Source organism: Mustela putorius, unplaced genomic scaffold (assembly GCF_011764305.1).
Source record: "Mustela putorius furo isolate JIRA1106 unplaced genomic scaffold, ASM1176430v1.1 tig00003854_pilon_pilon_pilon, whole genome shotgun sequence".
Lineage (NCBI taxonomy): Eukaryota > Metazoa > Chordata > Mammalia > Carnivora > Mustelidae > Mustela > Mustela putorius.
The window spans coordinates 2,039,661-2,065,268 of NW_025422006.1; the positions used below are offsets into that span (position 1 = coordinate 2,039,661).

Here is a 25,608-nt window from a genome sequence, read left to right on the forward strand (position 1 = left end):
TTGTCTGGTTACGGTAAATAATGACTCAGAGAACGCAGGATTTCAACAGCAGCTAAAGGATGGCTGATATTCTGATAGGCAGAGATGGGGCAAGTGAGCATCCCAAGAGGGGAGCGTGTCTGACAGCAAACTAAGGAGTTTGAACTTCATTCTTTAACCAATAATAAACCCTAAAAGACTTCCAAGCGGTGAGTCCACACAGAAGGCTCTCTGGAGGCAGTCCACAATAGAACAGAACTGAGAAAGTAAGAAATGGGAGACTGGGAAAATCTGGGTACAAACTGAATGACCTTCCTGAGGTCCACAGGTAACCATATGCTTAATCCTACAATGTGGCTGCTTTGAACATCTATTTCATAGTTCTCTATTACTAGCATACACCAACAAGGACATAAGTTACTAGTTAGGTTTACTCAACGACACATAATTAATTTCATAAACTCAGTAATTATTTGCATATTTCAGCTCTTTATTAGCAACCTTCGCAGTGATAATTCACAAAATTTTCATTGATTATCAATACACTAACATCTTTGGATAAAGTGTTTTGTTACGTTTTACACGCCCCTTCATTCCTTTCATACATCGCCTATTTATGCAATCTTCCATAGAAGATGTTCAAAAATACTTCTAAGGGTAATTTATATATATGAAATTATGACCTGAAAATGGAGATAAGACTAATTTAGAATTACAGCATTCTAAGGTATCATTTTGTGGTTCACATACGTGGACTTTAATATTTATACTTCAACAGTATATTAGAAAAATAATTCTGGGCTCCCTAGTATGTACAAAACACAATCTCCCACAACACCCATAAATGGGTTAGTCATAAATCATAACATGATATAAACAGCAACTTCAGTCCCAAAGCTGAAACTAGTCCTTTCACAATATGCTTAGCAGAAATAATGGTCAACTGCTCCGTCAATTAAGTCATACCTTTACCACCCCAACCTAACATATATGTGCTCAACCATTTTTTAAGCATCCTTTTTTGGGTTCCAGAATATATGGATGATCCCTGTTGTAAACTCCTAAGCAATTTTTAGAACTTCTAAGTAGAATCACAAATTAGAGAAAACAAATTTACATCAACATATTACAATGAAAACAAGTTACACCTTCACACTAAAAATGCTTCTCTCTCTCCCACTCCCCCTGCCTATGTTCCCTTTCTCGCTCTGTCAAATAAATAAATAAAATCCTAAAAAAAATTTTTCACTAAAAAGACCATAAAATGTACACAAGTATTTCTTAGAGATTTTACTGTAATGTTTTTATAATCTCATGACTAATCAACATTTTAAACATAACAACTCTTTTGGACATTTGAAAAAAAAAAACCAGATTAGACTATTAAATGCACATTTTCTCTTTTTAAAAATTCATCCCCAAGCGACTTTAACTTACTGAAAGACCCAACAAAATTTCAAATAAGCAAATCCTATTGTATCTTCACCTCTTCATGCAAGTCTCTCCTTGTCTCCAAATGTCCTCATAGCAGTTTTTAAGACCTCAACTCCATAAAAACCCTTCTTTAGATCTTCCATGTTCACTTTATTCTATAAAATTACCTGTATGTATAATCTCTCTCCAAAAGCAAAGCTTTCATCTTCCCAGGTGAACATTTTAAACCAATTCACTCTACTGCACAGCAACGGATAGCTCCTCTATTTAGCTAGAGTTGTTTTCATCTTTAAAAGAAGTTTCCTAACTGAAATTGATTTTACCTTAGTTTCAGTAAGGTTAGAAATTAAACAAAACGAAACCCAAAAAACCCTGAGTGAAAAAAAATCTCTTCAAGTAGAAGAGGTTCAAAGCTGGAATCCGTCACCTGTTTCTCATCACCCCAGCTATATAATCATGGACCTTAAAATCATCTGATCCAATCTTTTTTTTTTTAAGATTTTATTTATTTATTTCTCAGAGAGAGAGAGAGAGAGAGCAGGTGCGAGCACACAATCAGGCAGAGTGGCAGGCAGAGACAGAGAGAGAAGCAGGCTCCACGCTAAGCAAGGAGCCCAATGTGGGACAAGGAGCCTGATGCAGCACTCAATCCCAGGATCCTGGGATCATGACCTGAGCTGAAGGCAGCGGCTTAACTGACTGAGCCACCAAGGTGTCCCTAAAATCATCTGATCCAATCTTCATTTTTAAAGTGATGAAGCTGATGCCAGAGATCAAGGTTAACCATAAAGTCTACAGTAACATGCAGCCTCCCCTAAGGTATACCTGCATTTCATTTAACCTGATACTTGTGAGCCCAGAGTCCCTAGACCTAACTGCACATTGTGTCTTAATGGTAATGATCCTAGGACTTCCGTAGAAAGTAGGTATCTATAGGTGTAGGATGAAAGCTTAAAGTAGTTGTTTTAAATTCCATGACTGCCTAACTTACATAGTATCCAACTGCAAAAGCAAAAATCATTTTTAATAAAATATCCCTAAGAAAGCTGAGGTATATTTTTGTTTCTTTTAAAGAACAATGAAGTAACCTACAGGCCTCTGGCCTATTCATCCTTCATACCAAGTTAGTTCTGCCTAAACTTAAATTAGGTCCACCTTTTTAGAGATAGTTAAATTTCAGGCTGTTATATTAGAGTATAAATTCATACTAAATTTAGAATACAACTTAACACTGAAGTTCTAATTGCTTTTTCTGCATGCTACTTTAAAGATAATAGTTCTATATGACCAAAGAAATAAACTACCCTACGTAAATAAGCTACACAACGTAAATGAATTAGTATCTCATTTAAAAACCAAATGATATACAATATGCATAGTCAAAAACGAAATCAAGCACCAGACTGAACGGTCACACTCCTGGTTATGTAACAACCTCTTTTGTCTTGATACATATTTAAAAATTAAATCGGCCCAAACTTAATGGCAGTTTGATGTACAGCCTATGACGGCCACATAAAAAGATACCAGAAATATCTAAATCCCTTCATCACTTCTACCAGGGCTGTGTGTGAGAACAGTCAAGGGCTTTATGTAAGGATTCAAATGGTCAGTACAGACAGTTGAGGGTTTTCACTAATTTAACTCAAGCCAGTAAAGCCCGTGTGCCACACAGATGTAATAAAGCCAAGGTCACAACCTATTTCCACGCGGACAAGTTAGCTATCAAAAGGGAAAACTTCACTCTGACGTCGGTTAGTACCGCCTTCTTCGGGGAGGGGAAAAAAAATAGAACTTTAATTCTGTCGCTTTTATAGACTGACCTAGAGCCGCGTCCACGGGAAATGGAGAGTGTCCCATTCACCACTGGTTTCTGAAGCCTCCCCCCGCCCTGGTCTACTCGGTAATTAGATACACGAACGAAACAGCAGGACTCGCAGAAAGCCAGCACAGAACTCCGTTTCATGCTTTTCCCCGGTCCGAGGATTTCCAGGTGTTAAACACCCGCGAGCAGCGCGGCCAGATCGGAGTTCAACGCCAGCTCCTCCGAAGCCCCCCGGGATTCTCCGACGCAGAGTGCAAGAGCAGCAGAGAAGGGCACTAGCCGGAGAGCGGGCAGATGTTTGGGGGTGAAGCGAGGAGCAGGACAGGCAGACCCTTCGTCAAACCGCAGATCCTGGCCGCGGCTGCTGGAGTAAGTTCTCGCAGGCCTGGGACGTCTGCACTGCGCGAAGCCCGACAGGCTCTCCGCAACTCCCGAACCACGGCCTGCGGACTCCCAGCTCCCAGCTCTCTATTTGCGGAAAGTTTAAACAAATTCGCTCCTCGGGGAATGGGGGAAGGGAGCGGAGGGCAAGTCCGGGCTCGGCCGAGGGAGCGCGCGGGGAGTGCGCGGTGCGCGGCCGCCGCTCCGGCGCGGGGAGGCGCACGGCTGCTCGGCGGCCGCCGCCTCTGCCCGCGAGCCCCGGCCGAACCGGGACGCGGCCGCGAGGAGCCGCGGGTCCGGCGCCGAGGGGCAGGGGCGCGGGACTCCGGGTGGAAGTTAAGGGCGGGACCGCGCCGGGGCGCCGCGGAGGGAGCGGCGCGAGGCGGCGGGCGGCTCTACTTACTCGGCTGTACCAGATGCTGAGGCGGACCGGGGCCAGCACGGCGAAGAAAGTCCTCTGGGGGTCGGACTGAACGTGGAAGGGCGCCTCGGCCGGGGTGCCCAGAGGGCACAGCAGCCTCTTGGGCCAGCCGCTCAGGAAATACATGGCCCGCGCGGAGCCGCCGACGCCGCGGCGCCCGGCGGCCCCCGGCCCCGTCCGTCACACTCAGCGGCCCGGGGCCGGACGCCCGCCTCCCACACCGCCACCGGCCGACTCGGCGGCGTCGGCAGCGGCAGCTCGGGGCATCTGCCCGCGGGCCGGGCCGGGCCGGGCCGACGCGAAGCAGAGCGACGAAGGAACCCTCGGGCTGACGGGGCCCACTGTGGGGGAGGCAGGGGGAGGAAGAGTCGGGATGGAGAGGGGGCGGGAGGAGCGCGGAGGCCCGCCCCGGCCCGGCCCCACCCCTTCCTCGGGCCGCACGGGCGTCACCACGCCGCGCCGCGTGGGTCGGGCCGGGGAGGGCTGTCGCGCGCACGCGCATAGGCGGCTTCTCCCCTCCCCCTCGCTCTGCTTTCGGAAGCTCCGCCCCAATCTTCAAGAGCGGCCGCCACGCTGCGTCAGTACGCAAGCGCTTTTGCCCCCTTCTGGCCCCTTTGAGCCTCCCACTTACAATCTGGAATATTTTGTTTGGGCCGGGTGGGCGGGGCAGCAGCCCGAGACCCACAGGAAAGGGGGCCGAACTGGGCGAGATGCCGCTGCGGGGTGACTGGGCCCGCGGAGCACGCCTCCTGCCAGGCCTAGCCAAATCTGACTTCCTTTCGCGGATTGGTGAGGCCCGTGGGGCAGGGGTGGGGGGGTTGCGCCCGGATCAAGTCACGTGACTTTCCCTTCCGCCCCACGCCTCCACCTCCACCCAGGTGCTGGGTGGTGGGTCCTGGGCCCCGTGAACCTCCGCTGGGTGTCGAGATCCGCAGTGAAAGCTCGCGATAGAGTTCCTGCCCTCATGGAGTTTACAGCCCAGAGGGGGACTTTATTTAATCCGTGAATAAACCTCCTACCATGAACGTGTCTCAGACTTTGCCTTCATGTTTCCAAATCTAGTGTGCAATTTTTGAATTCAGTTTGTAGTCATCTGTGCCTTTGCCAACCACAACGTTAGACAAGGCAAGGCTCTCTCTTTTTTGCACCCTTAGTAGAGTATATGTTGCAAAAGACTTGGACATAATTTCTGAGCTGGAACGGACTTTAGAGTCTCTGTAGTTGGTTGTTTGACTTCTGGACCCCAGGGATCACCTTAACAACTGTTTAAGTATTGACCCAGCGATTACCTTTGGATAGGAGGACGGTGTGAATGGGGATGGAGTGGGGGGGGGTGCCTAGAATAAAAAGCTTGCTTCTCATTGTCCGTTCTTTTTATTCAGCTTGCATTTTTCCACATTTTTTAAAACTAAAAAATAGTTGAATTAACCTAGGTTTAAAGCAAATGTTACATTAAAAAGTAGCCACATAGCAGGGGAAGAAACAAAGTAACCTAATACGTATCAGATGTAGCGTTGCAGCTGGTACTCATAACAAAGAATGTAACTTAATTTTTTTAAACATTCACTGCATTCCCCAGAAGGTGATCAAAGAACCCAGGATTCCTCAAATCAAAGCTGAAACTGCCTCACCTCTCACTGGCCTCTTGTGGTCAGCCTGTGTCTCCTTCCTGGTTTTTTTTTCGCCAACATGCAACAGAGCAGCCTGGCACACACTTAGAATAGTAAACTCTGAAAATATGTGTCAAATAAAAATTGGAAGGAAAACCCTGATCCAGCTGAAGTACACCATCAGACAAATAAAGAGACCCTGGGAGGTTTCTTGACTTAAAAAATAAAACTGTAGAACAACAGTGTTGCATCATACTTTTATCTGACTTACTCAGATCCAGCTATGCTCTTGGCAGAAAGAGAAAGTGAATCAGTTACAGTGCAGCAATTCCTCTGGCCATTTTACTGAGAATGTATTTGTCCCAGCTCCCTTTCAGAGAGACTTTGTGCTCGTGTGCCTTCTGAGAGCATCTTACTGCACACATGTGTAATATAAGGAACTTACAAGTAATTTTTTTTTTTTTGCACTCAGTTTTAATTTTACTTGCTGAGGTTATTTATTTATTTGTTTATTTAGTTGGGGGGGGGATCTTAATCAGGCTCCACACCCAGCGCAGAGCCTGAAGTGTGGCTCCATCTCACAACCCTGAAATTATGACCTGAGCCGAAATCAAGAGCTGGACTCTTAACTGACTGAGCCACCCAGGTGGCCCTACTTGCTGCCTTTAGAATCTAATTCCCTTGCTACATCTTGTGGCACTTAAGGTTTACAAAGTATTTTCAAATATATGACTTGATTTCGTTCCACAGTAAATCTTCAATGAGGATAGTATTCGTGTGATATTTATTCTCATTTTTTTTTTATTTTCAGCATAACAGTATTCCTTGTTTTTGCACCACACCCAGTGCTCCATGCAATCCGTGCCCTCTCTAATACCCACCACCTGGTTCCCCCAAACCCCCCCCCCCGCGCTTCAAACCCCTCAGATTGTTTTTCAGAGTCCATAGTCTCTCATGGTTCACCTCCCCTTCCAATTTCCAACTCCCTTCTCCTCTCTAACTCCCCTTGTCCTCCATGCTATTTGTTATGCTCCACAAATAAGTGAAACCATATGATAATTGACTCTCTCTACTTGACTGATTTCACTCAGCAAGCAGGACCAGTGTAGGGGAGGAGCCTGAGAAGAAGTGCTCCTTTCTGCAGAGCCCCTCGTCTTGAGACTTGATTGAATTGAACTCTGCTAGCGGCTGGAGGCAGTGAGGGGCTAGGGGGTGGGGTGAGTGCCATATTTGATTCTCCTCAAGCCCTTACTTAAGAGTTCCTTATTGTGGTAGAAACCTTATGAACTGACTTTTCCAGCTTTCAAATATCCTAGTCTAACCTTACTTTGTAAAATACACTAGCAATTCTATGCCCTCGATCTTCCTTCTTCTTCTATTCCAGCACCATAACTCTAGCTAAACTTTACAGAACTCTAGTCTAAGCTAAGACTAAGTTGGCCAATAAAAACTTAACAGGTATGTGTTTTCAAATGAACAGACTTTTGTACAAGAAATAACATTGATAAGGATGCACAGAAACAGAAGTACATTTATAAACTGTTGATGGGAGTATAATTTGGTGCAGTTTTTCTAAAGTGTAGTTGGAATTACATTTAAAAATGGAGAGATCTTTAAGCATACATACCCCTGGCTCCAACTATTTCTAGCCAATGATTATTTTCTAAGGAAACAAACACTGGTATGTAGAGTTCAGCTTTAAGAATGTACCCCACAGAGGTGCCTGGATGGTTCAGCTGGTTAAGTGTCCAACTTTTGATTTCAGCTCAGGTCATGATCTCAGAGTCGTGAGTTTGAGCTCTGGATCCATTTCTACACTGGGCATGGAGCCTGCTTAAGATTCTTTCTCTCCTCCCTCTCTGCCCTTCCCCTCATTCCCCCCCACCCAGCCTCACCTGTGCACTCTCTTAACTGCGTTCTCTCTTAATAAAAAAAAAAGAATGTGTCCCACAAAGGTGTCACTAAAAGAAAATAATCTAAATGTCCCCAAAAGGACAGTAATTATAGCACTTTCTTAGAATGGAATATTTTATAGAAGTAAAAAATTATGTTGGAGAAGAATATTTAATCATAGAGAAGTATATTTACAATATATTATTAAGTAATGAAAGCAAATTAAAGACGAAATGTAAAATATCCTGTTTCATGGGGGAAAAAAAGTGTATGTGTGCCCAGGGAAAAAAAATGGAAGACAAGCACTAGTATATTATTTACCCCTGATATGGGTGCTGTTTATGTTCTCTTTGGGGCTTTTTTGTATTTTCTACATTGTCTATCATGAACTCACATTACTTTTGTAATGAGGAAAAAAGTTAAGTGAAACAGAATTAAACTGATAACGATTGATAAAGTCCCACTTGTCCGGCTTTCAGTGGGGCCCACAGTGCTGGCAGATCAAAGGGAGTAATGCCATAATGTGGAGTTTCAGGCGTGGTCCCAAGACTAGTCAGAGGAGGATTACGAGGAAAGGCTCTGTGGACTTCACACATTCACAGACTTTTGACAATGGCACAAAACCAGCACAAGATTTGGGTCACGAATGCACCACTCTGAATGTCTGGGGACCTCCGTAAGAGACTATGAAAATATTCACTGACGATGATGTGCTTCAGTTTATGCCTCTTTAATACACTTTTAACATTCATCTTTATTACACTCTCAAAATATGCAATTGCTACATTTGCTTCTGGGCTGGACTCTTTGAGTATCACTTATCCTGCTTGGAAGATGGGTGATGAATATCTGAGCACAAATGATTTGATGTCTGAGTCTTGCTTTGGAGTAAGGAGCCTGGGGGTGAGTAAGAGAAGGAGTTCTTTATGAAAAAGGTTGGGCCATGAGTAGATCATCTTGGAAGGTAAGTGATGGGTACTTGGGAATTCACTGTGTTACTTGCTCTCCTTTTCTGTATGGTTGAAATTTAAATATAAAGATTTAAATTAAAAAGAGCATCTACTAGGTATTTACCCCAAAGATACAAATGTAGTGATCCAAAGGAGCACCTGAACCCCAATGTTTATAGCAGCAGTGTCCACAATAGCCAGATGTCTCTCGACAGATGAATGGCTAAAGAACATGGGGTACTACTCAGCCATCAAAAAATGAAATCTTGCCATTTGTAAGGATGTGGATGGAGCTAGAGGGTATTATGTTAAGCAAAATAAGTCAATCAGAGAATGACAATTATCATATGACCTCACTTATATGTGGAATTTAAGAAACAAAACAAAGGATCATTTGTTTGAAAAAACAAAACCGGATGAAATCAGAAAGGTAGAAAAACCATGAGAAACTCTTAATCATAAGAAACAAATTGAGAGATTTTGGGGGTGTGGTGCATGGGGGGATGGGGTAACTGGATAATGAACATCAGGAAGGGCACATGATGTGATGAGCACCGGGTATTTTATAAGACCAATGAGTTGTTAGTTTCTACCTCTGAAACTAATAATACACTACTATATGTTAATTAACTGAATTTAAATTAAAAATATTTAAAATAAATAAATAGCTTTAAAAAAAGAAAAAGAGCATCTCAGTAACTTGAGTCACATATAACCAACCAATCTGCCTTGTTCCAAATCTTCCCAACAGTATGAAATATGACTTGGAATCACTTAATTAACCATAGGGTTATTAATGGAACTTCGTGGTTGTAAACAAGATTCTGGGCTGGAGATGAGAAAGCCTATTGTTCATGATCAAGCAAAATGGAAAAAGAGTTACTCTTCCTTCCCTTCACTTTGGTCTTCTTAGAAACTAAAAAAATGTTGGAAACAGACCTAAATTTCACTCAAATTCACCAACAGTAACAATAATTCTGTTTGACTATGTCTCAACAAGTTTTCCAGTATAAAAAATGCCGTACCTGAATTTTCTGTGTGCATGTTTTACTAAAATAGCAGGAGGAGTTGGAGAGAGAAATTGTTTAACTCCATAGGATGACATAATAAGAGAGTTCACCATAATTCTAATTAGATCTCTCCCCACACCTCTCTTTCTCTCTCCTCCTCCTCCCTATGTATTCAGACAAACATGTCTTCACTAGTCTGGACAAAAATTCACAGTTTATTGTGTTATTCCTTTATATCTCAGGTTTATCAGTGAGCTTGAGTCAAATTTAATACCCACTTAAAAAAACCCATTCCAGTATCTAGTAATTTTTACTTCTGTCCTATTCTCATCCATTGCTATGTTGTCACTAGGTTTAACCTGACAACTTCAAGAATTATAAACCCCAAGTGAATACAGATTAGCAGTTTCCATGAAAATGTTTTATCAAACCAAACCTTAACATTAACTGTATAACATCACTGTTTTATAGCAATCCAAAATGTTATAAAAGGGCAGCACTGCCCTAATTATCTTGTAGTATGGTTTATATTCTTTTTTTTTTTTCACTTAAAAATATTTTTTATTTTATTTTCAGTTTGGTTTATATTCTTTAATTGTGGTAAACATCTAACATAAAATCTACCACCTTAACCATTTCTAAGCGATCAGTTCACTATCTTAAATACATTCATAATTGTGAAACACGTCACCAGAACTTTTTTATCTTGCAAAACTGAAACTGTATTCATTAAACAATAACTTCTCTTTTCCCCCTTCCACTTACAAACACCATTCTACTTTCTGTTTCTGTGGGAAAAAAAATTTTTTTTTTTTTTACTACTTCAGATTCCTCACATAGGTGGAATTGTAGGGTACTTGTCTTTCCTTCACTGACTTATTTCACTGAGCGTGATGTCTTCAAGGTGCATCCGTGTTGTAGCCGGTGACAAGATTTCCTTCCCTTTTAAAGCTGAATAATATCCCCTTGTGTCTGTGTGTGTATATACATACCACATTTTGTTTACCCATTTATCCATTGGTGGGCAATTGGGTTGCTTCTACATGTTGTCTCTTGTGAAAAATCTGCTGTGAACTTTGTTCAAGTAGCTGCTTTCAACATAGACCCAGAAGTGGAATTGCTGCATGCATTTCTATTTTTAATGTTTTAGGAACCTCCATGTGGTTTTCCATGGAGGCTGTGCCGTTTCACCATCCTGCCAACAGTGCACAAGGTTTCCAACGTCTCCACATCCTCACCAGCGCTTGATATTTTTCATTTTTATAAGAGCATCCGTCTTCGCGGGTGTGAAATGACAGCTTGTTGTGGTTTTGATTTGCATTTCTCTGATGGTGAGGGATACTGAACAACTTTTCACATACTTGCTGGCCACCTGCATGTGATCTTTGAAGAAATGTTGTTACTGCCTTTGACATTATGACATGTCAGCAGGTCTGCACTTAAAGATGTGTTCTTGAGCTTCCAAGGTGCAGAGGATGTAATTTCAGTCCCAACGCAGTTAATCCTTATGCTGGAAGAATGACAAAACTTTTACGAGGGTGAGATCAGAGTCCGAATAGGTTTTAAATAGTAAATAGTCCAGTTTCTAGACTCAACAGGAATATATTTTTTTAAGAATTTTTTATTCATTTGAGAAAGAGAGAGAGCGTGCACATGAGTGAGAGCCTGAGCACGGGGGAGGGGCAAAGGGAGAAGCCGACTCCCAGCAGAGCCGTGCTTGGAGGCGCCCCCCTTCCCCCTCCCCCCATCCCAGGACCAGGGGATCATGACCTGAGCCAAAACCAGATGCTTAACTAGCTGAGCCCCCAGCCAGGTGTCCCTAGGCTGCATGTTTTAAAAAGAAGGTCTAGAGGGACAGCCATCAAGATATTGGTAATCATCATCTATAGAAAGTATAATTACAAATGGCTTCTACTTTCTTTTTTATTGTTAGCATGCCCAAAGTTTTTCTTCTATCACCGGAAGAAAAAAATCAATGTTGTTGTTTTTTAAGTATGCTAATTTGTTATTGAGGAGCTGAGTTTTCACCAAGTGTGGTCTGCTAAGTCACCGGTATCGAAATTACCCAAAGACACATTTAAAAGGCAGATTCCTTAGCCAGGTCCTAAGCCAGGAGTTAGCATTTTTAACAAACATCCCAGTGATTCTCATCCTTACTAATAAGGTTGATAAAGAGTTGATGAGTAAAATAGTGGAAGTGCCCCTGTTGATACTCTCTGCGCATGCGCTAGAATCTCTGCTCCGCGGTCCTATCAGCACTCAGACAAGTCAGAAGGTGCCCTGCATTCCTACTTAATGTGATCGGGATCCCTTCTCTGGCAAACCTGAATGATCCTGATCTCCTGATGAGAGAGCTATCTGAAGGATGCAAAACGCTGATGAACCGGATGAGACGGAAGTGGTTCGTGTGACCTGAGGTCATTCAATAGCAACTTTTGTGGGTGAGTTAAGCCCATCATACTAATGGACTGCCTGGCAACCCCATGAATTTCACGCTGCACTGTGGGTCCTCGCAGCTCCACTTAACTGTTCCCCATCCGTAGAATGAAGATGATAATACCTATCTAATCAGATTCCACTTTTTTTTTTTTAGGATTTTATTTTTTTAAGTAATCTCGACACACAGTGTGGGGTTCAAACCTACAACCCCGAGGTTAAGAGTCACAAGCTTTACGTACTGAGACAGCCAGACACCCTAGATTGTCACTTTTTTTTTTTTTTTTTTTAGTGCTAGAAACCAAGAGCTCAGAGTACTTCATGCCTTAGACACAAAGACCTTCCTAATGGTTGGTGCTTTTTCACAAATGATGGTAGTAACTAGCATTCATCCAGCCCTTATTGTGTGCTAGAGACTGCTCTAAGCACTCTGCATTAATTTTTATCCTCTTAATAATCATATGTGGCAGATATTATCCCTACTTTACAGATGAAGAAACTGGGGTTTATAGGCCGAAGGTTCACAGACATAGGAAGTGGTGAAGTCCAAACTTGAGCCCAGAAACCCAACGTTTATATCCTCACTAACTAAATATACATAATAATTTATGTCAGGGCTGACTTATTGATTAAATTTTTTAATTCCTAAGAATATTTGTTTCTTACCCAGCTCTTCATGAAAAAAAAAAAAATTACTCCGCTAAGAAAATGAATGAGATCAGTATTTTCACATTCACCTGGAGGATAACATCTTTTGTAGCTTAAGCAAAAACAAAGACAATAATTTATCCAAAGGGTCATGTGAATTCCTGGAAATAAACAGTGCAAGGAAGAGAGAGAAGGAATTACATTACCCAATTATGATGTCAGGGGCAATAAATTAATCAGGAATTAACCTTTTAATAATTGGATGGTATTAACAACATTAACCCACCCCCCTCATTCAATATATGATTCACCAAAGGAAGACTCTCTCCCTACCCAAGTGACTTCCTAAAAATACCCAAGGTAACGCTGCAGGCTCTGACTTTCTTCCAAAGGTCCCTAGGGTTTGACTGTTTCCTTGCCTTCAGCTGCACCTCCTGTTGCTTCCCAGCATAAGAGGATCTTCTTCTGCTGGACTCTGAGAAGGGGACATAGTGCCCCAATTTCTCCCTTCTACCTACACTTTCCCAGCCCTAAACAAGCTCATTGTTCTCAGAAGTTGTCTCACGATTCCTCTATAACAAAGAAAAAATGGCAAGAATGTTTTTACCTTAACCAGGTAAGGGGAAGCACCTTGGTATAGACCAGCCTAATATGTGGATTTGAAAAGGAAGTTGGCCATTGTCTGTCCTTATTTTGCCATGACTTCCCATGTTATGGTAGCTTAAAAAAAAGTTTATTTGTTAATGTCTGTTGAAAGGCAATGAGGGGTTACTCAGCTCTGTAGCCCAGATCTCTGGTGAAAACACAATTTGGCTAAAATGTGGCAAACATATTGGGATGTTTCAAGACTCAAGGGCTGGGGAGTGGGTGCTAAAATTCTCTAAAGATTACCTCAAAATACCCTATTTTTGCTCATACGGTTCCCTCTTGTGGCTAAAGTACTCACTAGAAGAAATACTCATGAAAGGTTTTATCATCCTCTATTTTTAAAAAATTCCATTATTGAAGTATAGTTGATATACAATGTTATATTAGTTTCAGGGGTACAACATAGTGATTCAACATTTCTGTACATTGCACTATGTTCCCTATCATAAGTGTAATCACCATCTGTTACCATACAATGTTATTACAATATTGGCTATCATCTTTATCCCTTTAATCTACAGATTTTATAAAAATAATGGGTATTTCATGGGGCACCTGGGTAGCTCAGTGGGTTAAGCCTCTGCCTTTGGCTCAGGTCATAATCTCAGGGTCCCAGGGTCCAGCCCCACAGGGAGCCTGCTTGCCTGCCTCTCTTCCTACTTGCCATCTCTCTCTCTCTGTGTCAGATAGCTAAATAAATAAAATCTTTTAAAAAAATAATGGGCATTTCTAAGTTTCTTTATCATGAAAGCATTAATAACAATACCCCCAATCAAAAGTTTCAAAACACGCTTATTCAGACAATTCCACCAGCATATAATAAATTTTAAAGTTGTCCAGTTCCAGGCAAAACTCCATGAATGCAGATGTGAAGTTGAGTATATGAAATCAAAAACAATCAAAGAATTAAAGACATAAAAAAATTAAATTTTGAACACAACAGTTAACACTTGATATTGCCATTAACCTTAACAAAGCAAGAGTTTCCCATGCTTATGTTAGTCCCTGAAAATGTATTTAAGTACCACGAGAAGTCCAGTTTATCAACAAAAAGCATAGAGTCACAAGTAAAGGAACTATCCTGTAAGTGTAGTAAAGTTGGTAAAAGACCTAATTTAATATGAAACAGTATATAGCGTTATTATAGTCAGGCCATATGTTACCTGTAAGTTATACCTCCTCTGAAATTATATCTGTACTTTTTCCTCTTCCATTTACTTACAATTACGTCCTCAGGGTTCCATGGGGAACATGTTGACATTTCTATCTTGTTTTATTATTCCAGTTATTAATAATTGCATTTCTTGGGTTCTCTTACTTTTCATGAAAATTCGGAGAAATCTAAGTTAAAAAAGGACAGAGAAAAAGGAAACTTCTGAAAGAATTCCACCCAACCAAGCAGTCAAGTAACCACCAGGGAGTCCAGATTCAATAACCCTCCAAAACCTTTCTCTCCTGTCTCACAGGCACCATCACCTTCGAGAACAGGGAACCACCTGTGAGGAGCTTCCCCACAGTACCCCCCCAGCAATGCAGCATCTCTTCTGACTGAGTTCTCTTCCTTCATAGACTCACCCTCCTTTACTCTTTAGCTTCATCTTGGTTCCCCTGGAGGCTGACCTGAAACAAGAACACACATACAGTTTATTTTGGGGGTGACGTGAGGCAGTGTCTGCAGGGCCAGTAAGACGAGGTGGGAAGACAGCCAACAAAGGGGTGTTTTCAAGCCTGGTTAGCGCGATGGGTAATAGGTGCTTAGTCCCTCTGAGGAATTCTGGGAGCCAGTGTAGAACCCATGTCTCTGAGTTACTCTCCCTGAGAACTGAGGGAGCTCAGATTTATACAGTAACTCTGATCAGTCATTCATGGGGGACTGCTCCCGGGAGGTATTGAATCTTTACATACGCAGCTTCCGTGCCCACAACTGGACTTCCAGCCACTAGAAAAAGCCATTGCAAGGTGGTGCACCAAGGAGACCCCGTCAGGGACCAACAGTATCTGCTTCACTGGTGTCTGAGATTCTAATCTAGTATCCCGAAACCCATGATCAAAAGCCAGGGCTCACAGAACTGGGAAAAAGATCAAAGACTCTGGGGACAGACTGATTGGTTTCAAAATCGGGGTTCTTAACCCCTCTAGCTTTCAAAACTCCACAGAGGATTGTTGTGGGATTGAAGTGTGTCATTCATGTAAAAGCCCCCAATGTTGTGATCAGCACATAGTACCTCTTCCCCAAAATGCTAGTTATGAACATTTTTATTAACCCCTGATCTCCTCACAGACACCTAAAGTCAGACATGACCTGAAAATATTCTGCTTGACCATGTTGCCCAGAAGTCTCCATCTTGATGCTGCCATGGCATTTATGTTGGCATCAGTGAGCAGAACTGACAGAATTTCTGGGTTTCAGTCCAACTACTGTAGTCTTGAAGACATGGCCAGACAGAGCCCTGAATTCTCATCAGAGCGAGGAGAGGGTTGTTTCAAGATGAACTGGTCTCAAAAGGTCACCAAAGAGTAGATAGACACGGCCCGCCAGCAAGCAAGGGACGGGTTCTGGAACAGGCCCACTATGTGGTCCACTTTACCCCCTCCACACTATTTTCCTACCCAGCCACTCAGACAGTCTTTAATTTTTTTCAATGTTTATGAGAAAAAGTAGGGAGGAAAGGGCTAGTACTTCTTATTCTCCATAACAAGTTCCAACACAAAAACATAACTGCCCTTTCAATAAGCAAGTATTTTTGGAATTCCTCAGTTCAAATGAAATTACATGGTTCACATTGCTCAAAGCATTTTTTTTTTTTCCAACTGTTTTTCCTCCCCAGTCAGCGAAGACCAGACTTTTGGAAAAGCTAAAACTTCTGTTAAAGTTCAGCCATGCGGGATATAAAAGCTGGGTGGGTCCTGCCCAGATTTTTCTTTGCTGCTAAACATCTCTACCTAACTGACAGCAAGCACAGATTTTGGGAAGGGACACAGATGGTTATAGAGAGCCTTATGTGACCACGTAAAGACAACAACAAAAGCAAACTTGGAAGAAAAAATTTATATTTTCTAAAAGGCAGAAAACACTAATTTTCCAATTCCCAAGATAGCATCTGAAACACAAAGTTTATTTTAGTACAGTGTTGTATTTCTCTAAATTGCTCATTGATTGAAAATATAATTGAATATTATCATTAAAATTACAAATTCCAAAAAAATGTTTAGTGATGAGTATTTACAAATCCTGGATGAAAAAGTATTTCCTGCCTTCATGAAAATAAACATGTCCTCCAGAACGGGCACTGGAAGGTGTAGCTTCATGTGGAGAGGGATGGCCGGGTCGTATACCCAACTAGGCTCATCCGTCTCTTGGCCTGGGGTGGAAGGCGCTGTTTTTCTGCTTTAATATTGACCTAAGTCAGGGCCTAGAGTGGTTGAATTCCAAGAGCACTTCCCTGTACCCTAATCTGTCTCTGAGTCTGCTTCCCTGAAAATCCAGTTTGTGGCAGTTGCCCACAGCCCAGGGCCGCATATCCAGACACCTTAACTCAAGTCAAGACACAAAAAACTAAAGAAGGCGAAGGTCAAAGCAGCCTATTACCGTCTGTCTGTGGACCAGTCTTTGCTCAGTCGATTGGTGGCTTTTTCCTCTTTGCAGAAGGAAGTTTGCCTGTCTGTCTTTCAAGGTCTCTGAAAAATAACCATATCAGAATATAACCCCAGGAGTATAAAATTTATAAATCTGTGGGTTGTGGGGGGCATTTTGTTGTAAGCTATCTTATGAAGAGCCAAAATAAATGAGCAAAAAAGAACAGAATGACTTAAAAGAAATGAAAGAAGTACTTAAAAACCTCACTTTGTAAAAATACACTCCTAGAAAGGGGGACTATGAATCACATTTTGTTGAATTAAATGGTATTTTAATGTTAGTAGTGGAACATACCATTTAAAGGTTTCTATGACAAATAGTTTGGCAGAGGAAAAATTGCAAATTTAAATCATCGTCTTCCAATTTGTTATTTTATGGAACTAGATTTTCTTTTACTGAAATGATTTAAACTAAAGTATTTATTTGTAGTTTCTTTCATTAAAATACAAGTGTTTGTAAACATATGTGTAGAAGCATAGGGGAATAATCCTGTGCTTAAATCATTAAAACTACATTAATTATAAAATAAAAGAAAGTATTTGTTATTTAAAATATAAAATCGTAGCAAAACATCTAATATAAAATTGCATTCAACTCTAATTAATTACTCTTAGTCCAATAAGTTTAGATACAGAGGGAGAAAAAATCACTTCAAGTTATATATTGTTGTAATATTCTTGAGAAGATTAGCCAAACTTTACCCATCACTGGAACTTTGTTGTATTATTATTGCTCAGAATAAATGCATTGACAAAGACATCATTCTCTCCCTTAAATAATTTTAATTCTTTTTTTTTTTCTAAGTAGGTTCCACACCTAATGTGGGCCTTGAACTCACAACCCTGAGATCAAAGCTCATATGTTCTTCCAACTGAGCCAGTCAGGTGCTCCAAATAATTTGAATTCTAATGTTATGTTTTGGCAGTGGATTTAAACTCCATCTAGATGATTAGTCAAGAAGAGAGAAATGAAGTTTAAGAATTTAGCCTCCTAGGGATGTCTGGGTGGCTCAGTCGGTTAAATGTCTGCCTTCAGCTCAGGTCACGATCTCAGCATCCTGGGATCTAGTCCCGCATCGGGCTTCTTGCTCAGCGAGGAGCCTGCTTCTCCCTCTGTCTGCTGCTCCCCCTGCTTGTGCACACACTCTCTCCTTCTCTAATAAATAAAAATGTTAAAAAAAATTTTACTCTCCTATTCTGCCAAACAGTGTTCTTGTCCCCCTTAGATCAACAGTCACAGAGCAACCATGGATAACTTGGTACCAGATTTGGATAGAGGATTGAGAACTTGGCCTTAGCTCAAAGCCCTTAATTCACATTTAAATGAAATGAACATTTGGATGCAGTGCTCAGATTTAGTTAAATTTATATTATCAAGATCCAGGAGGAAATCAGTCCTGAAATCACATCTATTTGCAGTGGAAAGAGTAGTTTCCTTTGGAGAATAATAATAAAGGTACGTCTGTTATTGCAAAGCTACCTAAATCTGCATGTATGATATCATCAGAGGTAACAGGCACAAGTACATAGGTCAGGAATGTCCCTTGGAGAGGAGGAAAAGCATGTACCCAGATCCAAAATGCTGACATGTATTCCTTTGAAAGGCGTTTCAGATGTGTAAAGATATTGTTAAAAATAGTCTTCTAGAAAACTACTAGAACTGATAAATGAATTCAGTAAGGTTGCAAAATACAAAATAAATGTACAGAAATCTGTTACATTTCTATACACTAATAATGACATAGCAGAAAAAGGAATTAAGAAAACCATCCTATTTTAATTGCACCAAAAAGAAGAAAATACCTAGGAACAAACTTAACCCAGGATGTGAGAGACCTGCACTCTGAAAACTACAAAACACGAAAGAAATTGAAAGTGACACAAACAAACAGAAAGATATTCCATGTTCATGGGTTAAGAGAACAAACATTGTTTGTTTGTTTGTTTGTTTGTTTGCTTGTTTTTAAAGGTTTTATTTATTTATTTTTCAGAGAGAGAGAGAGACAGCACAAGCAGGGGGAGTGGCAGAGCAGGCAGAGGGAGAAGCGGGCTCTCTGTTGAGAAAGGGGCCCCATGTGGGACTTGATCCAGGACCCTGGAATCATGACCTGAGCCGAAAGCAGCGGCTTAATCAAATGAGCCACCCAGGCATCCCAAGAGAACAAATATTGTTAAGATGCCCATATTGCTTAAAGCAATCTACACATCTACTGCAATGCCTACCAAAATATCAATAGCATTTTTCAGAGAACTAGAACAAATAATTCTAAAATTTGTACAGAAGCACAAAAGATCTCAAATAACCAAAGCAATCTTGAAAATGAAGAACAGAACCAGAGATAACACAATCCCAGATTTCAAGATATACTACAAAGCTGTAGCAATCAAAACAGAATGGTGCTGGCAGAAAAAGAGACACATGGATCAATGGAACAGAACAGAGAGCCCAGGAATAGACCCATGATTATACGGTCAATTAATCTATGACAAAAGAGGCAAGAATACACAATGGGAAAGACAGTCTCCTCAACAAATGGTGCTGGGAAAATTGGACAGCTACATGCAGCTGGGCCACTTTGTTACAGAATATACAAAACTAAAACCCAGAATAGATTAAAGGCCTATATATGAGACCTAAAGCATTAAATTGCTAGAAGAGACCACAGGCTGTAAGTTCTGATATTGGCTGTAGCAACATTTTTCTAGGTATGTCTCCTGAGGCAAGGGAAATAAAAGCAAAAACTAACTATTGAGGGTTCATCAAAATAAAAACTTCTGCACAGCAAAGGAAACCATCAATAAAACTGAAAGGTAACCTACTTGAATGGGAGAAGATATTTGCAAACAACATATCGAATAAGGAGGTAGTTTCCAAAATATATAAAGAACTTATACAACTCAACACCAAAAACCAAATAATCCAATTTGAAAATGGGCAGAAGACATGAACAGACATTTCTCCAAGGAAGACATACAGATGGCCAACTGACACATGGAAAGATGCTGAACAACACACTTCATCAGGAAAATGCAAATCAAAACCACAATGAGATATCAGTTCCCACCTGTCAGAATAGCTAAAATCAACAACATAAGAACAAATGTTGGCAAGGATGTGGAGAAAAAGGAACCCTCTTGCACTGCTGATTGGAATGTAAACAGGCACAACCACTGTGGAAAACAGTGTGGAGCTTCCTCAAAAAATTACAAATAGAATTACCAGATGATCCAGGAATTCTACTGTGGGAATTTACCCAAAGAATATGAAAACACTGATTCAAAAAGATACACGCACCCCTATTTTTTTTTTTTGCAGCATTATTTACAATAGCCAAATTATGGAAGTAGCTCAAGTGTCTATCAATAGATACATGGATAAAGAATGTGGTATATATACACAATGGTATATTACTCAACCCTAAAAAAGAATGAAATCTTGTTATTTACAATAATATGGATGGATCTAGAGAGTATTATGCTAAGTGATATGTCGTCACAGAAAGACAAATACCATAGGGTTTCACTCATATGTGGAATTTCTGAAACAAGATGAAGAAAAAAAGAAACAAATAAAAAAACCTGATTCTTAACTACAGAGAACACACTGTTGGTTACCAAAGGGGAGGCTGGGGTGGGGGTGGGGAGTGACTAGGTGAAGGGGATTAAGAGCCACTGATCATGATGAGCACTGAGTAATGTACAGAATTGCTGAATTACTATACTGTACATCTGAAACTAATAAAGCATTATATGTTAACTATACTAGAATTAAATACATATGTACATATGGGCTTCTAGGTTACAAGTCACTTCACTTCCCTAAGCCCCTTAGACTTCTCATGTGAAAAGAAAAAAGACATTTTGTGCTCAGTAAAGAAAGTGGAAGTGAAGGAGTGGCCATATTTCCTCACACTGAGGACGTCTGTTATAATTCCTCTGACTCCTGTAGGATCTCCTTCAGCTTCCCCAACTCTAGGGTTGAGCGTATGTTTAAGTCCATGATGAAAGTACTAGAGGTTTAGAAGTGTTGAGATGCTAATGCAGAGTCCAGCCTATCCTTGTGGGTTCCAGTTTGCCCTTGCTTACCCCACTTACATCCTGACAACCCACTCTGGGGACTATTACCAAGATGCAGTCCCAAATGGAGGCACTGAATGTGAGGATAAATGAGGTAGAGGAGAAAGTCAGTGATATGGAAGATAAAATGATGGAAAATAAGGAAGTGGAAAAGAAGGAAAGAGAGGCAGCTACTGGATCATGAAGGGAGACTTAGAGAACTCAGAGATTCCATAAGGCAAAATAATATCTGGATAATAAAATAATATCTGAAAGATGAAGAATAGGAGAGAAGGGAAGAGTGTTTATATGACCAAATTATAGCTGAGAACTTCCCTAATCTGAGGGAAGGAAACAGGCTTTCAAGTCCAGGTGGCACAGAGAAACCCCCTCAAAATAAAATAAATAAATAAGTAGGTCAATACTTTGACATATAATAGTGAAGCTTGCAAATTTCAGAGAGAAAATCCTGGAAGCAGCTTAGAATAAGAGGTCCTTAACCTATAAGGATAGAATCATAAGGCTGGCAGGCCAGAAAGGACTGGCATGATATATTTAATGTGCTAAATGGGAAAAATATGCAGCTAAAAATATTTTATCCAACAACACTGTCATTCAAAATAGAAGGAGAGATAAAGTTTCCAGGACAAACCAAAACTAAAGGACTTTGTGAACACTACACCAGCCCTGCAAGAAATAGTAAAGGAGCTCCCTTGAGCAAAGGGAAAGCCCAAAAGTAACAAACACCAGAAAGGAAGAAAGACCATCGACAGAAACAGTGACTGTACAGGTACCGCAATGGTACTAAACCATATATTTCAATAATTACTTCGAATATAAGTAGATTAAATGCTCCAATCAAAAGACATAGGTATGAAAATGGATTAAGGGCAAAAACCCAGGACCCATCAAAATGCTGCTTATAAGAGACTCATTTTAGACCCAAAGATACCTCCAGATTGAAAATGAGGGTATGGAGAACCAGTTATCATGCCAATGGACATCAAAAGAGAGCTGGAGTAGCCATTCTTATATTAGACAAACCAAACTGTAAATCAAAGACTATAATAAGAGATGAAGAAGGATACAATATCATAATAAAAGAGTCTATCCAACAAGAAGATCTAACAATTGTAAATATTTATGCCCCTAACTTGGGAGTAGCCAAATATACAAACCAATTAATAACAAAATTAAAGAAACACATAGATAATAATACAATAACAGTAGGGGGCTTTAACGACCAACTCACAGCAATGGACAGATCAATGAAGCAAAAAATCAACATGGAAACAAGGGCTTTGAATGACACACTGAACCAGATGGATATCACAGATATATTCAGAGCATTTCATCTAAAGCAGCAGAATACACATTCATCTCAAGGGCACATGGAACATTCTCCAGAATAGGTCACATACTGGGTCACAAATCAGGTCTCAACTGGTACAATAAGATTGAGATTATGCCCTGCATATTTTTGGACCACAATGCTTTAAAACTTGAAGTCAACCACAAGAAAAAAAATTGGAAGGAACACAAATACAGGGAGGTTAAAGAGCATCCTCCTAAAGAATGAATGGGCCAATCAGGAAATTAAAGAAAAATTTAAAAAATAAATGGAAGCAAATGAAAATGAAATCATGACAGTTCAGAATCTTTGGGATGCAGGAAAGGTGGTCCTAGGAGGGAAGTATATAGCAATACAGGCCTTTCTCAAGAAGCAAGAAAAGTCTCAAATACATAACCTAACCTTACACCTAAAAGAGCTGGAGAAAGAACAACAAATACAGCCTAAATCCAGCACAAGAATAGAAATAATAAAGATTAGAACAGAAATCAACGATACAGAAATTAAAAAAAAACACAGTAGAACAAAACAACAAAACTAGAAGCTTGTCTTGGACAAAATTAATAAGATCAATACACCCCTAGCCAGACTTACCAAAAAGAAAAAAGAAAGGCCCCAAATAAATAAAATTATGAATGAAAGAGGAAAGAACACAACCAACACCATAGAAATACAAACAATTTTAATAATATATTATGAGCAATCATATACCGACAAATTAGGCAATCTGGAAGAAATGGATGAATCCCTAGAAACACACGAACTAACAAAATGGAAATAGGGAGAAACAGAAAACATGAACAGACCCATAACCAGCAAAGAAACTGAAGCAGTAATCAAAAACCTCTCGACAAGTATGAGTCCAGGGCAGATGGCTTCCCAGCGGAATTCTACCAAACATTTAAAGAAGAATTAAAATCCATTCTTCTGAGGCTGTTTTAAAAAACAGAAATAGAAGGCAAACTGCCAAACTCATTCTATGAGGCAAGCATTACCTTGCTACCAAATCAGTACAAAGAACACACTAAAAAAAGAGCACCTCAGTGGCTCAGTCAGTGAAGTGTCTACCTTTGGCTCAGGTCTTGATCTCAGAGTCCTGGGACCGGGTCTCGCATCAGGCTCCCTGCTTATCGGGGAGCCTGCTTCTCCCTCTGCCTGCCACTCCCCCTGATTGTGTGTGCTTATCTCTTTCTCTCTCTAAAATAAATAAAATCTTTTTTTTTTTTAAGATTTTATTTATTTATTTGACAAACAGAGATCTCAAGTAGGCAGAGAGGCAGGCAGAGAGAGAGGAGGAAGCAGGCTCCCTGTCGAGCAGAGAGCCTGATGCGGGGCTCGATTCCAGGACCCTAGGATCATGACCCGAGCCAAAGGCAGAGGCTTTAATCCACTGAGCCACTCAGGCGCCCCTCAAATAAATAAAATCTTTAAAACAAACAAACAAAAGAGAACTCACCAAAATACCCAAGACCAGACAAAGACCTCACCAAAAAGGAGAATTGATCTTGATCCCAAGACCAGACAAAGACCTCACCAAAAAGGAGAATTCAGACCAATATCCCTGATGAACACAGATGCGAAAATTCTCAATAAGATACTAGCTAATAGGATCCAACAGTACATTAAAAGGATTATTCACTACGACCAAGTGGGATTTATTCCTGTGCTGCAAGTGTGGTTCAACATCCACAAATAGATCAATGTGATTCACCACATTAATAAAAGAAAAATAAGAATCATATGATCCTCTCAATAGATGCAGAAAAAACATTTGACAAAATACAGCAGCCTTTCTTTTTTTTTTTTTAAAGATTTTATTTATTTATTTGACAGAGAGAGATCACAAGTAGGCAGAGAGGCAGGCAGAGAGAGAGAGAGAGAGGGAAGCTGGCTCCCTGCTGAGCAGAGAGCCCGACATGGGACTCGATCCCAGGACCCTGAGATCATGACCTGAGCCGAAGGCAGTGGCTTTAACCCACTGAGCCACCCAGGCGCCCCAGACAGCAGCCTTTCTTGATAAAAACTCTCTGCAATGTAAGGATAGAAGGAATAGATTTCAATATCATAAAAGCCATATACAAAAAACCCACAGCCAATGACATCTTCAACAGGGAAAACCTGGGAGCTTTCACCCTAAGGTCAGGAACATGACAGGAATGTCAACTTTCACCGCTGCTGTTCTACATAGTACTGGAGGTCCTAGAACCAGCAAGCAGACAACAAAAAGAAATAAAAGAAACCAAATCGACAGAGAAGTCAAACTTTCACTCTTTACAGACAACATGATACTCTTTGTAGAAAACCCAAAGGACTCCATGAAAAAATTGCTAGGACTAATACAGGAATTCAGCAAAGATGCAGGATACAAAATCAATGCACAGAAGTCAGTTGCATTTCTATACACTGACAATGAGGCAGAAGAAAGAGAAATCAGGGAATCGACCCCATTTACAATTTCACCAAAACCGTAAGATCCCTAGGAATGAAACTTACCAAGAGGTAAAAGATCTGTAGTTTGGAAACTATAGAACATTTATGAATGAAATGGAGGAAGACAAATTGGAGAAGAAATGGAAAAACAGTCCATGCTCATGGACTGGAAGAGTAAATATTGTTAAAATATCCATGTTACCCAAAACAATCAACACATCCAATGGAATCTCTATCAAAATATTTTTCACAGAGCTAGAACAAACACTCCTAAAATTTGTATGGAACCATTAAAGACCCCCAATAGCAAGGGATGTTGAAAAAAGAAAACCAAAGCTGGAGGCATCGGTAGGTGCTTGCTAATACCCTCCATGGGTATTTCAAAGGCAGGGTTGAGATACGCTGCATTAAGGACATATAAAGAGGGGAGTGACAAGCTCAAAACTGGGCTTATAGAAGATTTACAGTCTTGATCAAGTGCTGCTTACGTTTATTTAACAATTTGAAGTTTGAGAAAACATCGTAACTAGTTAGTTCAAAGTTGAATTTAAGTAAATTTCCACTATCTTTTTAAAAGAAAAGAAAAACCACCAACAACAAATATTCTGCGTCCCAAAATAAGTATTCTTTACTTTTAGGGGATACGATCATTTACCAAATAGGTATAATTCACAGTGGAAACGGCTTCCACGAGTCAGTGATTAGGGGCAGAGAGAGTGACTTGCGTTAGAATTCCCCTAAGGGGACACCGAGCTCAGAACAGTGAGGCACCATTTGGACACTAGATGGAGCTATGGGGTATGATTTCAAGGAAGTAGAGTTCGAAGGGAGGGAGAGGTTCAGAAACCATCTGCTCTAACCCTTTGTTTCTTGTTTTATTTTATTTTTTAAAAAATATTT

The 25,608-nt window shown here is 40.6% G+C and overlaps 1 protein-coding gene and 1 long non-coding RNA gene across 8 annotated transcripts in view; both read right to left on the minus strand.

Annotated features, from left to right (window-relative positions):
* Positions 1-4,393, minus strand: part of RIC1 (RIC1 homolog, RAB6A GEF complex partner 1) — a 142,486-nt gene extending 138,093 nt beyond the window's left edge. For 6 of the 7 annotated variants that reach the window (XM_045065000.1, XM_045065007.1, XM_045065002.1 and 3 more), the window contains exon 1: positions 4,023-4,392. In XM_045065000.1, coding sequence (XP_044920935.1) covers positions 4,023-4,166 — 144 coding nt within the window. In that variant the 5' untranslated portion in view covers positions 4,167-4,392. Of the gene's footprint in view, positions 1-4,022 lie in introns of all 7 variants that reach the window. The other variant, XM_045065003.1, reaches the window with a different exon arrangement.
* Positions 4,394-9,190: 4,797 nt separating this feature from the next.
* LOC106007212 lies at positions 9,191-16,977 on the minus strand. The gene is made up of 4 exons (XR_001181803.2): positions 16,825-16,977; positions 14,811-14,855; positions 14,458-14,576; positions 9,191-11,013 (listed from the first exon to the last, which is right to left on the minus strand). It is a non-coding gene; the product is annotated as an uncharacterized LOC106007212 (long non-coding RNA).
* Positions 16,978-25,608: the final 8,631 nt, after the last annotated feature.